This window comes from Pelmatolapia mariae, linkage group LG4 (genome assembly GCF_036321145.2).
Source record: "Pelmatolapia mariae isolate MD_Pm_ZW linkage group LG4, Pm_UMD_F_2, whole genome shotgun sequence".
Taxonomy (NCBI): domain Eukaryota; kingdom Metazoa; phylum Chordata; class Actinopteri; order Cichliformes; family Cichlidae; genus Pelmatolapia; species Pelmatolapia mariae.
The window spans coordinates 3,444,813-3,462,315 of record NC_086230.1 but is presented as its reverse complement, the minus strand read 5'-3'; the positions used below and the strand labels follow the sequence as shown (position 1 = coordinate 3,462,315).

The 17,503-nt window shown below is 39.5% G+C and overlaps 1 protein-coding gene across 1 annotated transcript; it reads right to left on the bottom strand.

Moving 5' to 3' along the window:
• Positions 1–954: 954 nt before the first annotated feature.
• On the bottom strand, positions 955–12,842 carry slc16a3a (solute carrier family 16 member 3a). The gene is made up of 6 exons (XM_063471112.1): positions 12,738–12,842; positions 8,427–8,690; positions 7,554–7,697; positions 6,189–6,808; positions 5,924–6,104; positions 955–3,544 (listed from the first exon to the last, which is right to left on the bottom strand). The coding sequence occupies exons 2-6, from the start codon at positions 8,647–8,649 to the stop codon at positions 3,129–3,131; spliced, it is 1,584 nt and encodes a 527-aa protein (XP_063327182.1). The 5' UTR covers positions 8,650–8,690; positions 12,738–12,842; the 3' UTR covers positions 955–3,128.
• Between the last annotated feature and the right edge of the window lie 4,661 nt (positions 12,843–17,503).

Below are 17,503 nucleotides of genomic sequence, written 5' to 3'. Positions count from 1 at the left end.
GTCTGCTTAAAAACAGTTGGCATTAGTCTACGTCAGTGTTTTACTGACCCCATGTGCTGTGGTGCATGAAAGCACCAGACGAAACAATAAAGCTACAGTACATGTACAATGACCGTACATATGTGATTATTTTAAGTGTTCGGCATTTTAAATCTCACTTAAGAAAAAGTGCATAACTGCTTGTCATGCAAACAATTATTTTTGCAATTATATTATATTACTTTCTATGCGCAGTTTGCATGTTCTCCCCCGGCTTCCTCCCACAGCCCAAAGACATGCACTTTGTGGGGATAGATTAATTGAAAAATCTAAATTGTCCATAGGTGTGAATGTGAGTTTGAATGGTTGTCTGTCCCTGTGTGTTAGCCCTGCAACAGACTGGCGACCTGTCCAGGGTGTACCCCGCCTCTTGCGCTATGACAGCTGGGATAGGCTCCAGCACCCCCCGCGACCCTGAAAAGGATATGCGATGGATGGATGGAAAAATATACAGGTACTATGTTTAGTTTAAATATCTGTTAGTTTGGTCAAAATGTTATTGCAATTTGCCTGATGAGGTATTCATGGGAATGTTTGGATGTCTACAAGACTGTGAGTGCACTGCCTTTTCTGGCCTCTGACACATACCATCCACACAAAAAACAAAAACAACACTGAAACTATACTAAATGTAAAATAAAACAATTTCCAGGAATGTATTTAATGGGGTGGCACAGGCGAGAGAACAAGAACATAGTGAGGGTGTTGTGAAACAGACATTCTCTTGTTTAATGGTGTTGGGCCAATCATATTTTAGGTCACCCCACGGACCATGTGGCCACTATTTTTGAGTCAATTCTTGTGCAATTCTAAAATGTAATTTCATAAATAAAGTTTTATTACATAAATAAATAAATAATATAGATTTAAACAGACACTTGAACACAGGTATTTAGATTACATTTTTATAGTCGAGACATTTACACAGTCGTAAATAGATTTATTTCTGCATTAGAACATATGGTTTCCACACAAAATAGAGTCAAATCATTTAGAACAAAAGTCTGGATCGGTCGTATTTGACTGATGTGACATTCAGCAGGAATTAGTAGTAAGGTGCGAACAGCGACATCATTCCATTTTCGGATTAACAGTCAACATGGTAACACAGTTAATGGAATAAAAACAAAAATCCAACATGGGCTTGAGAGTATATAAGCTCACATAGTCACATATCTTCCCACCACCTGTTTAACTGCAGCTTCACACAAAAATGCAAATACTCTACATTCAAATAACACTGACTCATGTTTTAGCTTTAAACAACAAAATGAAGACAAAGCATAACAATCAGCGACAAGCTCTGTTTAAAACACAACATATAACATACACGATTTAAAAGAAACAAGACGTCCAGCATTTATTGCAGGCAGGTTGCTGTTGTGGTAGGCCGTCCTACTAACCAGTCAACCTTTTAAATGATCCAAATGTAACCATTATGGCCCTTTACTAATCTAAGTGGCACACAAAGTCCCACTCACTCATCTTTGCATGAGAAATCACCCGTCACCATGGATACTGACAGATCTCAATGTTCACCCAGCTGTTGTGTTATATTTCCTGCTGTCTCCTTACTGAATTGTAACAATCCCGTTTGATTTCAACTTAGATTTTATTTATTGATTCTTAGATTTTACTTAAAGTAATGGTCTGAGAGAACCAATGGTTATGAATCCAAGTATTGCAAACACAGCTGAGAAAATGTATTTCAGGAAGCACCCTGCAGCTTTTTTTCAGTTACCGATTTAGACATAGAGCAGTAGAGCAGTAGTTACAATAGTCACTCTCTTTTAGCTACGTGTTTGGTCTATATCCAAATCTGAGAGATATAATATTTATAACAGAAAATATGTTTCTTTTTTCTCCTCACTGTAAAACAACTTCCTGGTAGGTGCCTGCAAAAGTTATACAAAATAACATAATAGTAATAGTAATGGTAAAAGTCTGTACAGCTCCATCCCAGGAGTTCCTTTCATGTTTTCTGCCATCTTTCAAACATTCACTAATTTTGCATCTCTGCACTTATTTCTGTGAAAATTAAAAGGAGTGACACAAAGCCAAAACAATCCCTTTAATGTTCTGTTTCACTGAAACACAAACAGTACAGGCAGTACAAAGCATGTAGGCAACATGAGGAAAAAGCTTTATAGTCATCAGTGAATCGATGCTTTAACCACACCTGTTTCATCCTAAAGGGACACACATATAGTCAACCTGTCCTTTGGTCCATACAAACATACTGCGTCTTTATCTTATCTGTATATAATTTGCTTTGTAGCGTAACTTGGTGCTTTTGGGGGATGAACAACACAATCAGCACATTAAGCCCAACAACAGATACCCACAGTCAAACACATGTACCACAGTGCATTGAAAACATCTGATGCATGATAGTGAAGGAGGGTAAGAGAGACTGGTACCTTCAACCAAAAGCATTTCAGACTGAACCGACTGCTTCCTTCTTTAAAACATCACACTTTTAACTAACCCTAACATCACAGTGAAGCTACAAATAATATGTGGAGCCTGCTTCTAATCCACACACAGCTACCACTTGACTGGGAACAACCTTTAGAAAGTTCGTCCTAAAAAACATAGTTTTATCAATCTCAATGGTGACGGCACAGATCAGGTGGGAAGATCATTTTCAGCTCTGGACATCGGGTGGAGAAGAGCTTCTGGTCATTACACAACCATCATTACATAAAGCTTTCCTGACCCTTTAAAACAAGCTGAAACAACCGTTTACAAAACATTTACTGAATTTCTCATGTGGTTTTTTTTTCAAGTACAAACACAGAATATTCTTCCAAATTATCCCTCAACTTTATTTGCTGGTGGCTTTTAACACGAACTGTATAGACAAGGCAGTGTTGTGACAGCTAACCACACTAAAAACATCTAGAGATAAAATATTGCTCACAGAACTATTAGTATTTGATACGGCAGTGACCCTAATCAGCCATATCAGTCACGAACACCTGGGTTAAACACTACATCATGGGGAATAACTATCCAGTACGGTGTGGTCCCATTCACATCACTGAGCTGTGTGGAAAATAATCCCGCCCGGTGTCTTCTACCCATTTTCACAGGCATGTTTCAGGACTGGGGGTCATGCCACCATTTAGTTGGGGCTCTTTCAAGAACTTTTCCACTTCCTGTGAGTCCACTGTTACGCTCTTTGGCCTGACCCCGTCTACTTTTTCTTTGTCTTTTTCCTCCTCCTCCTTCAACTCCTTCGATGCCTCCCTCTTTGTTTCCTTCTCTTGCTCCTCTCTCTCTCCCTTCTCCTCTTCGTCATTTACCTCCGAAGGCCTGCTGCATACTTCTGTCTTGGTGTCATCTGTGACTGTGATGCACTCAAGTTTGTGAGATGGCTCCTGGGGCTTCCTTTTGATAAAGAAGAAGTTGCAGGTAGCTAGAACCACAGCGGAGAGGACCACCTCGCTTCCTGCCAGCAGGAAGACGTACATGTATTTCTTGGTGGCATCGAGCAGTCGGCCTGAAACGGGAGAACACAATGAAAGATGCAATGATATAGTAGAAATGATTTCGCTTCATTTGTGGCGATGCTGGTCTAAATAAACATATAGTGACACGTTTATGGATTCTTTATAATTATCTGAATTTCTGCTCTCATAACTCATAAAATGTGCTTAAATCATCCTGTGCAATAAAACTGTAGACAGAAAGTAACTAACCCTAACATATGAACAGTTTTTATGAAGTATACATGCAGTCCAATAAAAAAACTAAGTGCATGTTTAGCAGTCCAAAGCAATTAAAAGGGTATGTACCCACATAGCAAGCAGGTCTGGCCCGGATCTGGTGTCAAGCCGGCACTGCTGGCTGACTTCTGGCATGATAAGACGTATGTCATCCAGATATGGGCCAGGCCTGGCATAGATGGCGCTGTCCATGCGATGGCATGCCATATCTGGCTCGAGGCCCAGGCCCATAGAAAACAGGTCTGGCCCAGATCTGGCATCAAGCTGGCACTTCTGACTGACCGGTGTCATGGCAGAGTGTATGTCAACCAGATGTGGGCCAGGTCTGGCAATGATGGCACTGTTTATGTTCCTATTGTCCTATTTTAGTTAGAAGACTCAAATGCCATGTTGCAATACTATACTGCTATGGTAGCCAACATTTCAAATGCAGATTTGACAGGTTTGTGAGTATACACTTTATCCAAAACCTAGTGACGGTTTACTCATCTTTGCCAGTGGATGGCTGTAGCTCAGGAGGTAGACCAGGTCACCTACTGATCGGGAGGTTAGTGGTTCCCTGTCTCCTCCAGTCTGCATGTCAAGAGTGTTTATGTGAATGAATGTAGTTGGGAAGCACTCAGTTTAGAGAAAGTGTGCGATTGGGTGAATGTGGCATGTTGTATAGAGCACTTCTGGCACATGTTGTTATTACATGGCTTGATTAAGGTACACATTAGGCTGACATCTGGGGCCAGAGCTGAAACTGTTCTGGGCCAGCAGTGTGTCTACAACTGGCCCGTGGCTGCATACAACTTACACATGGCCCACATACCACAAAGAATGACGGCCCTTTGGTGGCTCAGATCAGGTTTGCCAGAGGTAGTCCACACATGGGCCAGCACAGGACCACCAGTGTGTCTGCAACTGGCCTTGTGCTGGCCCATGTGTGGATTACCTCTGGCAAACCTGATCTGAGCCACCAAAGGGCCGTCATTCTTTGTGGTATGTGGGCCATGTGTAAGCACATTGTGTGGGCCCGATCCGGGCCATACCAATTTTGCTATGTGGGCATGAGCCAGGTGCTGTTTATCAAATGGTTTTGACTGATTGATCATCAGCAATGTGAACACCTCTTTAAAAATCATTTTGGCAGTTTACCAGCCTGGTCTTTACTGGCTACAATTAGCATGTTCATGACTGTCCAGTTAGAAAAAGATGAACAAGTATGAACAATGTCCTCTGGACAGATAAAACCAAAGTGGAGGTGGCCATTATGCACAGCGCTACATCTCATGCACGGTGGTGGAGGAGTGAGGATTTGTGTTTGTTTTGTTGCAGCGGGATGTTAACCCCAAGCACGGCAGCCAAGCTGCAACAGAATATATGAAAAAAAGTGTTGCAATTGATCTCAACCTGATTTAAATCCTGTGGTGGGACCTTAAGAGAGCTGTGCTTAATTGAATGCCAGCAAACCTCCATGACCTGAAGTAATGCTGTAAAGAAGAGTGGGAGAAAATCTTAAATCTTTCACATGATTTGAGATAGTGATAAAGTGGTACAGAGAACAGTTACTTCAAGTTATTTTTGTTAACAGTGGTTCTACAGCTACTGAATCGTGTATAAGACATAAGCCAATTAAATAATCACTAAAGTCCCAACTATGAACCGTTGGTCTTGGATACAACCTCACATCTTCCTGTTTGGCTCACAATCAACAACAGCTACTACCAAATAAAACAAGTCTTCCTTTTAAACGCAGACTTCACGGAGGCCAAATGTAAACTCAAAAGCAGCTTTATTGCTGACACAAGGGAAATGATGCAAAACTATACTGGGACATGTACGAACTAGTAAACAAAGAGGCAAACTGGGAAACACACAGCCATGAATGAGGGAGACTGCGACACTGGACAGAAGAAAACAAAAGGCTTAAATACACAGGGAATGACGAGGGAACAGGAAGCTCATGAGGAACGCAGCTGGGCCAAATTACACACAACGAGACAGAGGACGCAAAGCTAAACATAACACATGAGACAGGGTACCGTCAAAGTAAGAGAAGCAAAGCAAAACATGGCACAGACGGGAGACTACCAAAGTAAAACAGGAAGTAACAGGAACACACACACACAGAGGCGCTGGGTCAAATGGCCCAGGATGGTGACACTGACCTGCGCCCGGTGGCCCCACCAGCACAGCAATGGCCTCCATGAGAAGCACAAGGCCAATGGCACTGGAGAACTTCTCAGTACCGACAATTGCCATGAGAACTTCAAACTGTAGGGCACCCACCATCCCATAGGAGATGCCAAAAAAGACACAGAATACCACCAGAGAGGCATAGTCTTTGGCCTGGGAACAAACATGAAATAGTGAACAGAAACCTTCAATGTTTGGACTTCATTTTCCAGTTCAAGGAAGTATGTGATCACTCACCTGTGAGCCAATCAGGTCAGTGACTCCATTGAAGAGCATAGCAAAGCTGAAGAGGTAGACGCAGCGAGGCCGGACCCATTTGAGTCCAGCGATTATACCGCACGTTGGCCGTGCAAAAATATCAATGAATCCCAGGATAGTAAGCAGTAAAGCAGATTTGGTGTCCTCATTTCCCAGCTCCTTAGCGTAACTAACAACAAACACAGGAGGCACGAACAGTCCCAGCACCATGATGGATGCCGCCACAGTATAGATGACAAAGCCACCATCTTTAAACACAGAGAAGTCCAGAAGTTTGGCTTTTGGCTTCTTCTTGTCCTCTTTCCCCTCTTCCTCCTTGTCGTTGTCCTCTTCTAAGCTCTTGGCCTTGAGGTTCTTTGGGGCCACCAGAGGCTTCATGAGGGCCCCGCACACACAGCAGTTAAGCAGGATACCACCAAGGATAAGAAATCCTCCCCTCCATCCATACTGATACTGAAGGACCTGTCCCAGTGGCGAGAGGCAGCAAAGGGCCACGGGGCTTCCTGCTGCTGAAAGGCCATTGGCCAGAGGGCGCTTCTCGCTGAAGTAGCGGTTCAACATAATCAGAGAAGGTTGAAAGTTCAGGGCTAATCCAAGACCTGCAGCAAATAAAAGAAAGGGTTGCACTCTTCAGCCTTTTTAACTTGAACTTACCTGCTTTCATTAACATAGTTTTCTTTTTCCCTACATTTCTACATGATATGGAGACAAGCATTTCAAGATGTTTCTAACTCTAATGTTTGAGATATGCTCATGCAGAGCTTGTTTACATGACATCAGCCATATGATTAAATATCTCTTAATGGGTATAATGATGCAAACTTTCTGACAGCATCTTCTGTAAAGTATTTGTGGTGTTGTTACCTTGTAACCTTTGTACCACTAACCTACATTACGGTTTCAAATGCTGCTCAATGATCCGATAAGCACTTGTGGTAGAGTATACTTTCACTGTAACCTTAACCCAGGTGACACACCGGGGTGCTCTCATTATCAAAGCTGCAGGCTTGTCTCAGTTAAACACAAGGTGTCCTTTGGTGAAGGGGCTTATTTGAGCCCAGACCACAGTATTTCCCAAACTTAACCAAGTAGTTGTAACCATGTGTACCTTACAAAGCACCTTTTGGTGTTTATAAACCTAAGCAGCTTATAAAAAGCCCAATGGGGGAGGGCGCAGGAAGGAAAAACAAATGCAGAACAAGCAGGGATAATTTGATTATGATGCACTGAAATATAGGAAAAAGATTAATGCATTATTCTAATAATTGTATTGTAATCTATTCTTAATTTATAGGACGTAAAGTATTGTGTGATTTTATTTGACAATGTACAAGTGTTCGTGACCTGTAATGACTCCAGCAGTGAGGTAGATGTGGATGATACTTGTGGCAAAGGAGGCCAGAATCATTCCCAGAGAGGCAAAGAGGCCCCCCACCATCATGACTGGACGACAGCCGAAGCGGTTCACCAGCACGCTGCACAGGGGACCTGGACAAAGTGTAACATAGTATGACTGCATGCATCAGGCGCAGTGTGCAGCACATGAAAAGAAAAGCGGCAAGTATTAAGGTACAAACACAAGCATTTTCCAAAATTTCACATTCCATGTTAATATGATATAAAATATCCCTCTGAGAATATGCAGATAAATTATTTTCAAAATGAGATCATCAAATCCTCGAGCTAACCCTTATTTCTTTACACAAAGCTCAAGAAACGAACCAGTGTTTGTGTCTGCACGTCAGACAAATTTGCAAAGAGACACTTTTTAATTAACACACAATTTGTTCCAATTTCTTAATCTGAATCTTAGGGTGATGCCATGGATTACACAGTTTGACAGCAAAAAAAATAATATTTTTGCACCAATAAGTCGATTCGCAAAGAGCTACTAGCTGAAAACATGACATCTCAGTATGGTGTGTGTTTCCCTCTTTCTGTCCTGCTCACGCTTCCGGGATTCCTGTTATGTTTGATCCAGGGCTGCAGACTGTGGAGTTTTGTTCTGTGCCTGTCTCCAGTGTTCAGTGCTCGAGCCTTAACATAACATATTTCTAACAAATAAAGTCAAATGTTTAGGATGAAATGGGGCAAAAGGGAGTTTCAAAAAGCTTCTATTGCAGTATTTTTTAATTCAAGAACTGCATAGGTACATAATGCTTCCAAGTACAAAGAGTTAAAAAATGTGAATACTGAATACAACGTGTAACAGCCTACCTGTGCCGTAGAGCATGGCCAGCAGTATGGAGGAGATCCATGCAGTGTCGCTGTATCCAACACCAAACTCCCTGATCAGCTCTTTGAAAAATACGCTGATCGCTTTTGGGAAAGCATAGGAGAAGCCTGTGATGACAAAACAGCCGGCCAGCACTGCCCAGCCCCAGCCTCCGTCTGGAGCCTTCACCCTGGAATCACCCACATCCAATGCAACACCTCCCATAGTTCTTTAGGGCTGTATCTTAAAGAAGGCAAATGGAGAAGCTGGAAAAAATAAATAAAAGCAACAGCAAGATGGGGATTTAGTTTGTGTCTAATTCAGTCCTGCATGAAGTGCCTATGTTCTAATAACTGCAACAACATCTGTTCTCTGTAATTATGAGGAATCAGAGAAGTGCATGGTACTCTAAGCATGGCTAGCTCTCAGTACACAAGTCTTCACTGTGATACATCATGTGCATCAACAGCTCTAGACTCAACTTATGCTGATTGGCAGAGAAGAAAGATTTTTAGTAGACATGATCTGTGAACACCCACAAAGAATCAAAACTGTCAAATGAAACAAAGAGTGCACACTTTATATTCATTTTTTAATGTATTGCCCATCTTGTTAGCCACACATTCTAAAAAATGTGGCCTCAGTAGTTTAAATACATCGAGGTGACAGATATATTATAATTTAATCAGATGTTCCAAGATGATAACAAACAGAAAATGTCCCATTGCCACTGCAGTGTATGTGTGAAAACGTCGTTAGTTTGGTTCCAACAATTATCCCAAACCAAAGACGCCGAGGAGTTTTGTTGTTGACTGACTGAGTCTGACACCTGACCTCAATGCAATGGATCCCCGTTTTATGTTTTCCCCTCTCCCACTTACACGAGTGGAAAGATAAGATGGCAGTGGTCGCAGACTTTAGACAGACGTCATAACAATCGATGACTCATGTAATTCATTTTTTATGTCTCCAAAAACTTTGTGGATTATTTAAGAACTGACCAGCAAACAGATTTTCTGTGTGTAAAGTAAACGACCAAGAAAACAGTTTAATCCTGAAAATATTATCATTTCTTTCCAAGTAAAATTGCTAAAGTAGAAATTAAAGAAATCAAAATAACTCATCATTGTATTTACTATTAACTAGGTAAATAAACCACTGGTAAGTGTTAAAACTTGTTCAAATATAAAGAGTCTTATCTTATTTTAATACAGCTGTTAATGCTTGTTCAGCCTCATCTGCTTCAACCAGTAGTTATTTATAAGACAGCAGAGAGTTACATGTCATCCTATAATGCTTTGTAATGGACTAGCTCAGAGATTTACAGGCTCACCGGTCCTCTGGAGCAATCATTGGCTTTTACCTCACAACCATACATCAGCACCACCACTTACACCCCGATAGTTTCATGTATTGTATGTAAATCCAAATTATATATCAGTTTTTATTTTGGCGTGGAGGAGGGGTGGGCTTAGCTGCTTAGATGCTCAGCTGCTGGTGGGACAGTGAGGAAACAGCCAGTGGCTCCATCAGTTAATTTACGATCCCCTGAAGAAGGAGAAGAATTGAAATGCAGGCTGGGCTCTTGTTAAACAATCAGCAATCCTGTGTCTCTACGAAACACGAGCATTTCAAGCCTCGTGCTGTCAGGGTTGTGACGTGACCAACCTAAAAAAAATTTAAAAACCCCGCAGGCCACCAGAGCCTGTGCAATGCTCAGTCCGCAGGACAATATCCTACATTATTACACAGTCACATTAAGGAACATATCTTAGGACTATTGTTTGGACGATGATATCTGCTTTCCAAAATGTCCAGAGTGTCCTTGAAAAACAGATAAAGTTACATCTCTGCTAAAATCGACTTGATTTATGCTGCACTGCTTATCCACAAATAACTCAAGTGCACTCTGTTGTCGCAGACGGATGAGCCAAAATGCTAAAATGTCTTGTTGCATTTTAATATTTTTCCACAGTGAAAAGTTTTCTGCTGCATGCATTCACAAAATTAGGGAATGTAGTTTTAAGGCCTTAATGGTAACTGCCCCAAACCTAAATAAATTATTGAATAAATAAAATCTGAATTTTTCTTTTACAAAAATATTTTAAGTGTATTTTTTAAACTACTTCAGTAACATTTTTTCCATTTTTAGCTTTAAAAAAATGCTGTTTTCTTTTTCTGTAGCCAAGAAAGGTAAAAATTAAAAGTATATGTAATATTGTATATTCTGTAACTTTATAGGTTGGCCCTCTATAGTTTATTGTTATTTGTAGGAAGAACAAAGTACAGTTATGGTATAATATCATGAAGGAATGACTGTTTTGTGCTGGGACTTTAAAACTGCACTAATCAATATTTCCATGGTAACAGTGGATCAATTTACGATGTGTACTCACACTGATTAACCCACAATTGTCCCCTTTCCTGTGTTCTGCTCAACAGAGGGTATTTTTTTTTACTGAGGTTAATATCTGCTGATTCCTGTTTCACTCAAACCATCACTTTATTTTCAGACAGCTGTTTTCAGCAAAACGCTCTAAAAACACTTGCTTCACTATGAACACAACATCCAGCATTTTGAAGCATTTAGCTGCTAAAGAGTTACATATTTCTCTCAAGAGTTCACAAAAACCCAGAGACTGTATATAAAAGACAGACATAGCCACTGTAATCTGATTTTAGGTGATGGTGTATCAACGCTGTGCCTGGTTCAAGGTGTCTTAACTTGTTTATGTCTTCTTTAGTTAATAGAAATACACTTCAAAAAAATCTGTGTTTGTTTTAGACCTTTCTAGCTTTTTATAAGTATTACTCATGCACGGCACATCTATAAGCTCAGTTTTTAACAGCTCACTGTCTACACTGCACCCCATGGACTCATGGTGTCCCAGGTACCCAAGATTTGAATCACTCTTTACTCTTTCCAGCAGACTGAGAATAATTTATTCTACAGCCTCCCTCTGCTAATGTGTTTATATTAGCACATTATTTTAGCACATGAACCCTCCCCACATCGCTGCTGTATGGTTTTCCATCTGTTCCTGTGCAAACTAATAGCAGAGCTGTATTTTTTGTCTGTTTTTAGTGAGTTAGCAGATGGAATATTATATTTAGATTTAAACTAGGTAGCTAACTTCCTGCTAACTTCTAACTCAGCTAAATCTTATAAACCCTCTTCTGTGTGGATGCCCGGCTGTTTATTGCAACACCCAGGAAAAAAGCCACACTGAGAATTTTATTGGATTTTCTTCATTGTTATTTTAGCAGCTCTTAACTTTCAGTGGTTGTCAGACTTACCTTAAGATTACTGTTTTAGTACTATTAGTATTAGTAACAGTATTTTTTTTTTACCACATTTTAAAGAGAAGATGTTGCTTTCAGTAATACTTAAAACTAGTGACTGAGACCATAAATTACTTTTTTTGAAAGCACAAAGTATCCCTTTGCTGTCCATGAGAAAGAAGCCTTTTAAGCCTTATGTTTATCTTTTATCTTTTATATACAGTTTGTGTAAAGACCGAAAAAGAAAGTAAAGTGATTATACTTTATTTTATGTTAGAAATATGCCTTTGTCCAGTGGATGATCATTCATCTTTGTGCCTTTTAGAAGAAAATTTAAAAAAAAAAAAATATTCAAACCATTTTACATTTCTCACATTTTTTAAATAAAATAATGTAAACCAGAAGTCTAAAGGCAGGAAATGTATACAAAATAATTTAAACAGTAAGGTTGAGAAAATGTATACAAAATAACTTAAAAGGGCTTTTATAGCTTTGATGATGTCATTGGCTTATTGATTTATTTTTAATTCAGAGTCTTTTTGTTTTGTATGTGTCTTTTTTAAAAATAAATTAATTTAGGTATGAATTCGACAATTTGACATAACAATATTTCGATTCCAATATAATTTTTATTTCAACATTTTAAGATAAAAGTTTCAAGACTAAAGCAACAAATCCTTGCTGTGTGTATACCAACGCCACTCACATCCCAACAGGGGGGGTTACATCGTGAAAAGCCTATAAGCTATTATCCCTGAATACTGACGCACACCTATGTCAAAACACTATCACGACACGCAGTCAGAATCGCGTGAGGAAACCTGCATGAAAATTGAGCTATCACGAGAGATCACCCGTCCCATGAATATGTGTCACTGTGGCAGAGACTTTTCTGCTCCAATCGTCTCTAAATGAAGTTGAATTTCTATATAATACATATACTGTATATAACAGGGAGAGTTAATGGTTCCATCAGTGATATCGGGAGCTAAATCAATGCACACACACTGAACAACTGTTGAGTGTCTTACCGGGTGATGCTGTCCTGCCCTTCCTCCAGCCTTCTGCTTCAGCACCGGAGATGCGCGTTCCTCCCCGCACGTCTGCCTGCAGATCATCACAACGGCATATACAAGGAAGCCCCCATGCTGCTGGGTCCTAAAGCCTACACTCCACTGACGTCATTCAGCAGCATCCAATGATGAGCTTTGCTTTTTTAGTCCTTTGTTTTTATTGGATAGTCTAGGTGATACCGGAACTGGTGATTACTGTTTTCCTTACGAGTGCATCCCATGGGATTATTATGGATTTCAGATAGGAAGTCTCAATATAGGAATGCAGCTGGATGTAGTACTTCTGATAATAACAATTAAATCAAGTCTAAAATCTGCCTTTAATTATTCAGTTGCACAAAATAAAGGCTGGGTTTTGAAAAGCCTATAAAATGATTTCCTGGGTGTTGTATGATTGCAACAGCAGTGACATTGTAGTAGAAATCCAAGCATACAGATTCATTTAATATGTACTGAAGACCTTGGAGGACATTAATAAAAAGGTATTTGAAATCAAATACCTTTTTATTGAAGTAAATACCCAGCAAACACGCCCCTTTAGGCCCTGTGTGGGGGGCACTATGGGCACACCCACAAATCAACCACAGTAGACAGCCTCTTGTGCGAGGCCAAACCCTACAGGGTGCCCGTGGAATTCCCGTTTGGGGACCCAAAAGGGAAAAACTCCTATGTGGGGCCAGTGTAGCCTAACCCATGTGTGGCCCCAAAGAAAAAAGACTGCTGTGGACTCTGTGTGGCACACAGTGGGGACCGCATGGAATAAATGTGGGTTTGCCCTGCCCACACAGTCCCATAGTTCACCCATACCTGCCCACAGTGGTGCTTCACGGGCATGTTTGTTAGGTATGGTTGGCAAAACAGCCAATTTGGACAGAATGCAAAGTTGTTGCTGTGACAGCAGGTAATATGCTCCAAAGAGGCTACAAGTTCCAAACATCTTTACACGCAACAGAAGAGATCGATTGCTCCAGATTTATTGAGTTAGGCACTAAAGCTGAGTGTCCAGTTAATCCAAAAGTGCCAACCTAATGTGAAATTTGGTGAAAATCCCCGCTTGTTATAAGTCAATAAGAGTGAACGTCTGAAAAAAGAAAATTGAAGAAAGTGTTTCAGAGACATGAAAATAAGATAGAAGAAAAAACAACCTGTAAACCTCAGGCCATGTGTCTCTGGGTTAGGGACACATTGTTTTTATTGAAAAAGCTTTGTTTTCAGATAGAGCCAAGTTTGCCAGAGCTTATCTTTATATCTTTACATGCTGTAGTGCCATTTTTGGAGCATTTTAAGTTGCTATACATCAATACAACCGATATATCCTAAAGTTTAAAAATATGTATATATTAAGTCCATAGTTACTACATAACGTGCAAAAAAGTGCAATAAACTAAAAAAAAAAAATTATAATAATTTTAATTTTTTTTACACATATTTGTAGTCACAGAAATTTCAGATATGTCCCTCAAAACTGTAAATGTAAAAAAAAGTTGCATAAAATAATTTCTAACCACGGGAAATTTATTTTTGACTGTCTGCATAGTTTCATTTTTGACATAAACTAATCTTTATAAACTGCAGGAAAAACAAAAATAATATTATTCTGCACAATTTGCAAAAAAAACCAGCATCAAAATAAATTATTTCCAACAGCGCAATTTAAGTTCTAATCATCCCAGAAACTGTAGAGCAAGGCATAAAGTCAAACATGAGCAAAGAAACAAAACCTAAATCATAGAAACAAGAAATACAAACACGTGAACAACAATAAATCAAAGAATATTCAAAAACCACAAAACACAAACCCTGGGTTCCACAGACCCAGTACTGTGACAGGAGCAACTGTAACCACATCATTTCCTTCTTTTTAAAGTATTCTAATTCTGAAAAGTCATAACTCAAATTATACACCTGGAGTAAACAGGCTTTATGTTCATATTTACCCTACTGCTATCACTTGTCAAAACATCCCAGTTTTTTCAGGAAGCGACCAAAAATTCTAAAGCTAAAAGAGAGTTAGAGTTGAAATCATCAAGTCTATATAACCATAGTGCCACATAACTGCTAGATGCATAAATAAGCTATTTCTCAACTCTCTCTGTTATTCTCTTAAATTTCTCATATTGGGATGTAGCCTGGTTTATTATTAAAATGATTTATTATAATATGTTTATTATGTGATAACATAAAACAGATTTCTATTATTGTGAAGAAAAAACCCTCAAAAGCAACCAGGTCATAACTATTACTGAAACTAATGAATACCCAACAGATGACACCTCACTGGTAAGTAAAAGTAGCTCATCACTGACAAATCTTAAGGAACTGGTATCTCCAGTAGACATTGCTGACTCAGTATCTTGCTGCTTTAAATTCTACTTTAGCGTGCCTTTAGACAGCTGTTGCTGTGGTTTGGCACTATAGAAATAAATTTGAATTAAATCGAATAGAGCTGCAGTTTTAAAATACATTATGAAAAGTTGTTAGCTAATTTTCTTGTATTTTATTCTTGTCAAACTGTGCTAATCTTTGGCATTTTTTATAGACTCACCTAAAGAAATGGAAACACATTATGTTTGTTTGTTTGTTTGTCTTCTGCATCAAGCTGCTAATAACAGAGTTGATGCTGTTTCAAATAGAATTTTAAGCTGCCTGTTATGTGTAGACACAAAACTGGTTCATTACCTGTGTTAGGTGTCTCTTTATTCTTAAACAATGCACAGATCAGTGTTAAGTAGTTTAGCAAATAAAAAGCATTCCTCTGGAAATTGCCAGGTATAAAAAATTGACAAATAATTAGTGAAAAAGTAGCCAATGTCCACAGGAAGAACTTGAGAAACGACCGTCAGAAATCCTCGACTCTTGCTTGAGATTATTTTTGTTTGTTTGTTTGTTTTAATTACAAGCAGGTCTATCTCCATGGAAGAAAATTTCAAGAAATGAGGGCTGGCTCAAGACTTTTGCACTGTTACAACTGTATGCAGTAACTTAAAACTTTATTTTATAAAAAGAGAAAAAAAAGAAAGAAATAAAGCTCCGGCTGATTTGCCAACAGTCCACTTACTATGTAACCATTAAGAGTAATTAACATTTGTCTATTAAATCCAAAGGTAATGCCAGAGATTTGTTTTGTTTTTGTTGATTTTGTGGAGTTGCCTGACTTTTCTGAGAGGGTGCCTTGAGATTTCAAGATTTACTATCATGTGTGGGCCACAAGTTTGGTATTCACTGCAGCATCCACAACAGTATACCCAGTGCATATGTACAGAGTAAATACAAATTCTTGTGCCTAAAAACTCAACTCACAGGACATTATGCAACATTAATAATCCTATTTGAGTAAACTGAACCCTGAATGTAAAATTTCAGGCAATTATAGTAACTGTCACGGAGAGCGTGAGTGGAGAACAGAACTCGAGCTTGAACAAAAGGCGAGCCTTTATTGGGCTGATACGAGAGAAACATAAATGCAAGGCAAGATCAACGTGGGGCGAAACTAAAACTCAACATAAACTGGAAAAACTAAATAACTGACAAGCTGTGACGAGACCGTGGAACTGGGAAACAACTATGAACGCTATGATACCTATGAAACTATGACCATAACTATGACAAGAGGTACATGACTAAACGAGATGAACAGACATCCTGACACAGACTGAATAACAACACAAAGAGTAAATACACACAGGAGGTAATTGGGGGAAGTGGAAACACCATGACACCACAGGGAAAGTGAAATTAAGGGAAAGTGAAACTAAAACAATGAACGTAGAACACAAGACCTCTACGAAACAAAACAGGAAACACAGGGAGACGTCGACATGACACAGGCTTGACAACATGAAACCACACAGACAGGAAATACATGACACAGAAGACCAGGACAGACTTACACCAGGGGACATGAAGAGACTCATAACTAAAGAGACATGAAAGGACCTAACTAGACTACAACTCAAGGCAATTAATAATAATAATACTAATAAGACTTAAAATTATCTCATAAATAATCCAAAAATGCAAAATAGCTCAACTAAACCCTTAACTGAAGAATAGCACATGAATTAAACATAATACAAATGTAAGAAAACAATACAAAATAACACAAAACGCTGGGTCAAAGAGCCAGCCCCTGACTGTAATAAAGAGAGGTAGCAGGAGACGGGTGGGGGATGGGTGTGTGTGGGAGGGGGGTATTACTGACTAACCAGAGCGGCAGGAGCAGCTTTTGCAAGACTGGCAAAGTTTGGTTTTGTTTGCATTTTTTTTTAAATTTATAATTACTTTAATAATTGAATGACCTGAATAAATCAATTGTGTGACTATGTTTGATGCCCTCTTCACCCCTCAATAATGACACAACATGTTTTAGCCCATCAGACACTCCCATGTACAACACAGCTAAATTTGTTGTGTCAAGGTGACTGCCATGCTCACCATGAGTCATGTGTTTTCCTAAGAAAGCAAGCTCAGGGTATCAAAAAAAGAAAGAAAGACACAACCCTTTGCTGTTGCTCCTGTCTCTCTTCACTGCTCCACTAAAACACAAAAGAGAGCTTCAGCCATCAGCAGCTGTTAAACATGGCGAGTCAATGTCCACTCCAAAGGATGCGATATAAGGTGACCTCACATACTGGCAACTAAAAGCCATTCCAAGCAATCATATGTGTCCATGGAGCCCGTTCTCACTCCCGAGGCGTAACATCCCGACGTTTTGTCACGTCCTG

Coding starts and splice junctions, on each gene's coding strand:
- slc16a3a (XM_063471112.1), bottom strand. CDS start 8,649: ATGGGAGGTGTTGCATTGGATGTGGGTGATTCCAGGGTGAAGGCTCCA. Junction 7,698..8,426: donor GGCCATGCTCTACGGCACAG/GTAGGCTGTTAC, acceptor CACTTTGTCCAG/GTCCCCTGTGCAGCGTGCTG. Junction 6,105..6,188: donor CTGACCTGATTGGCTCACAG/GTGAGTGATCAC, acceptor GTTTGTTCCCAG/GCCAAAGACTATGCCTCTCT.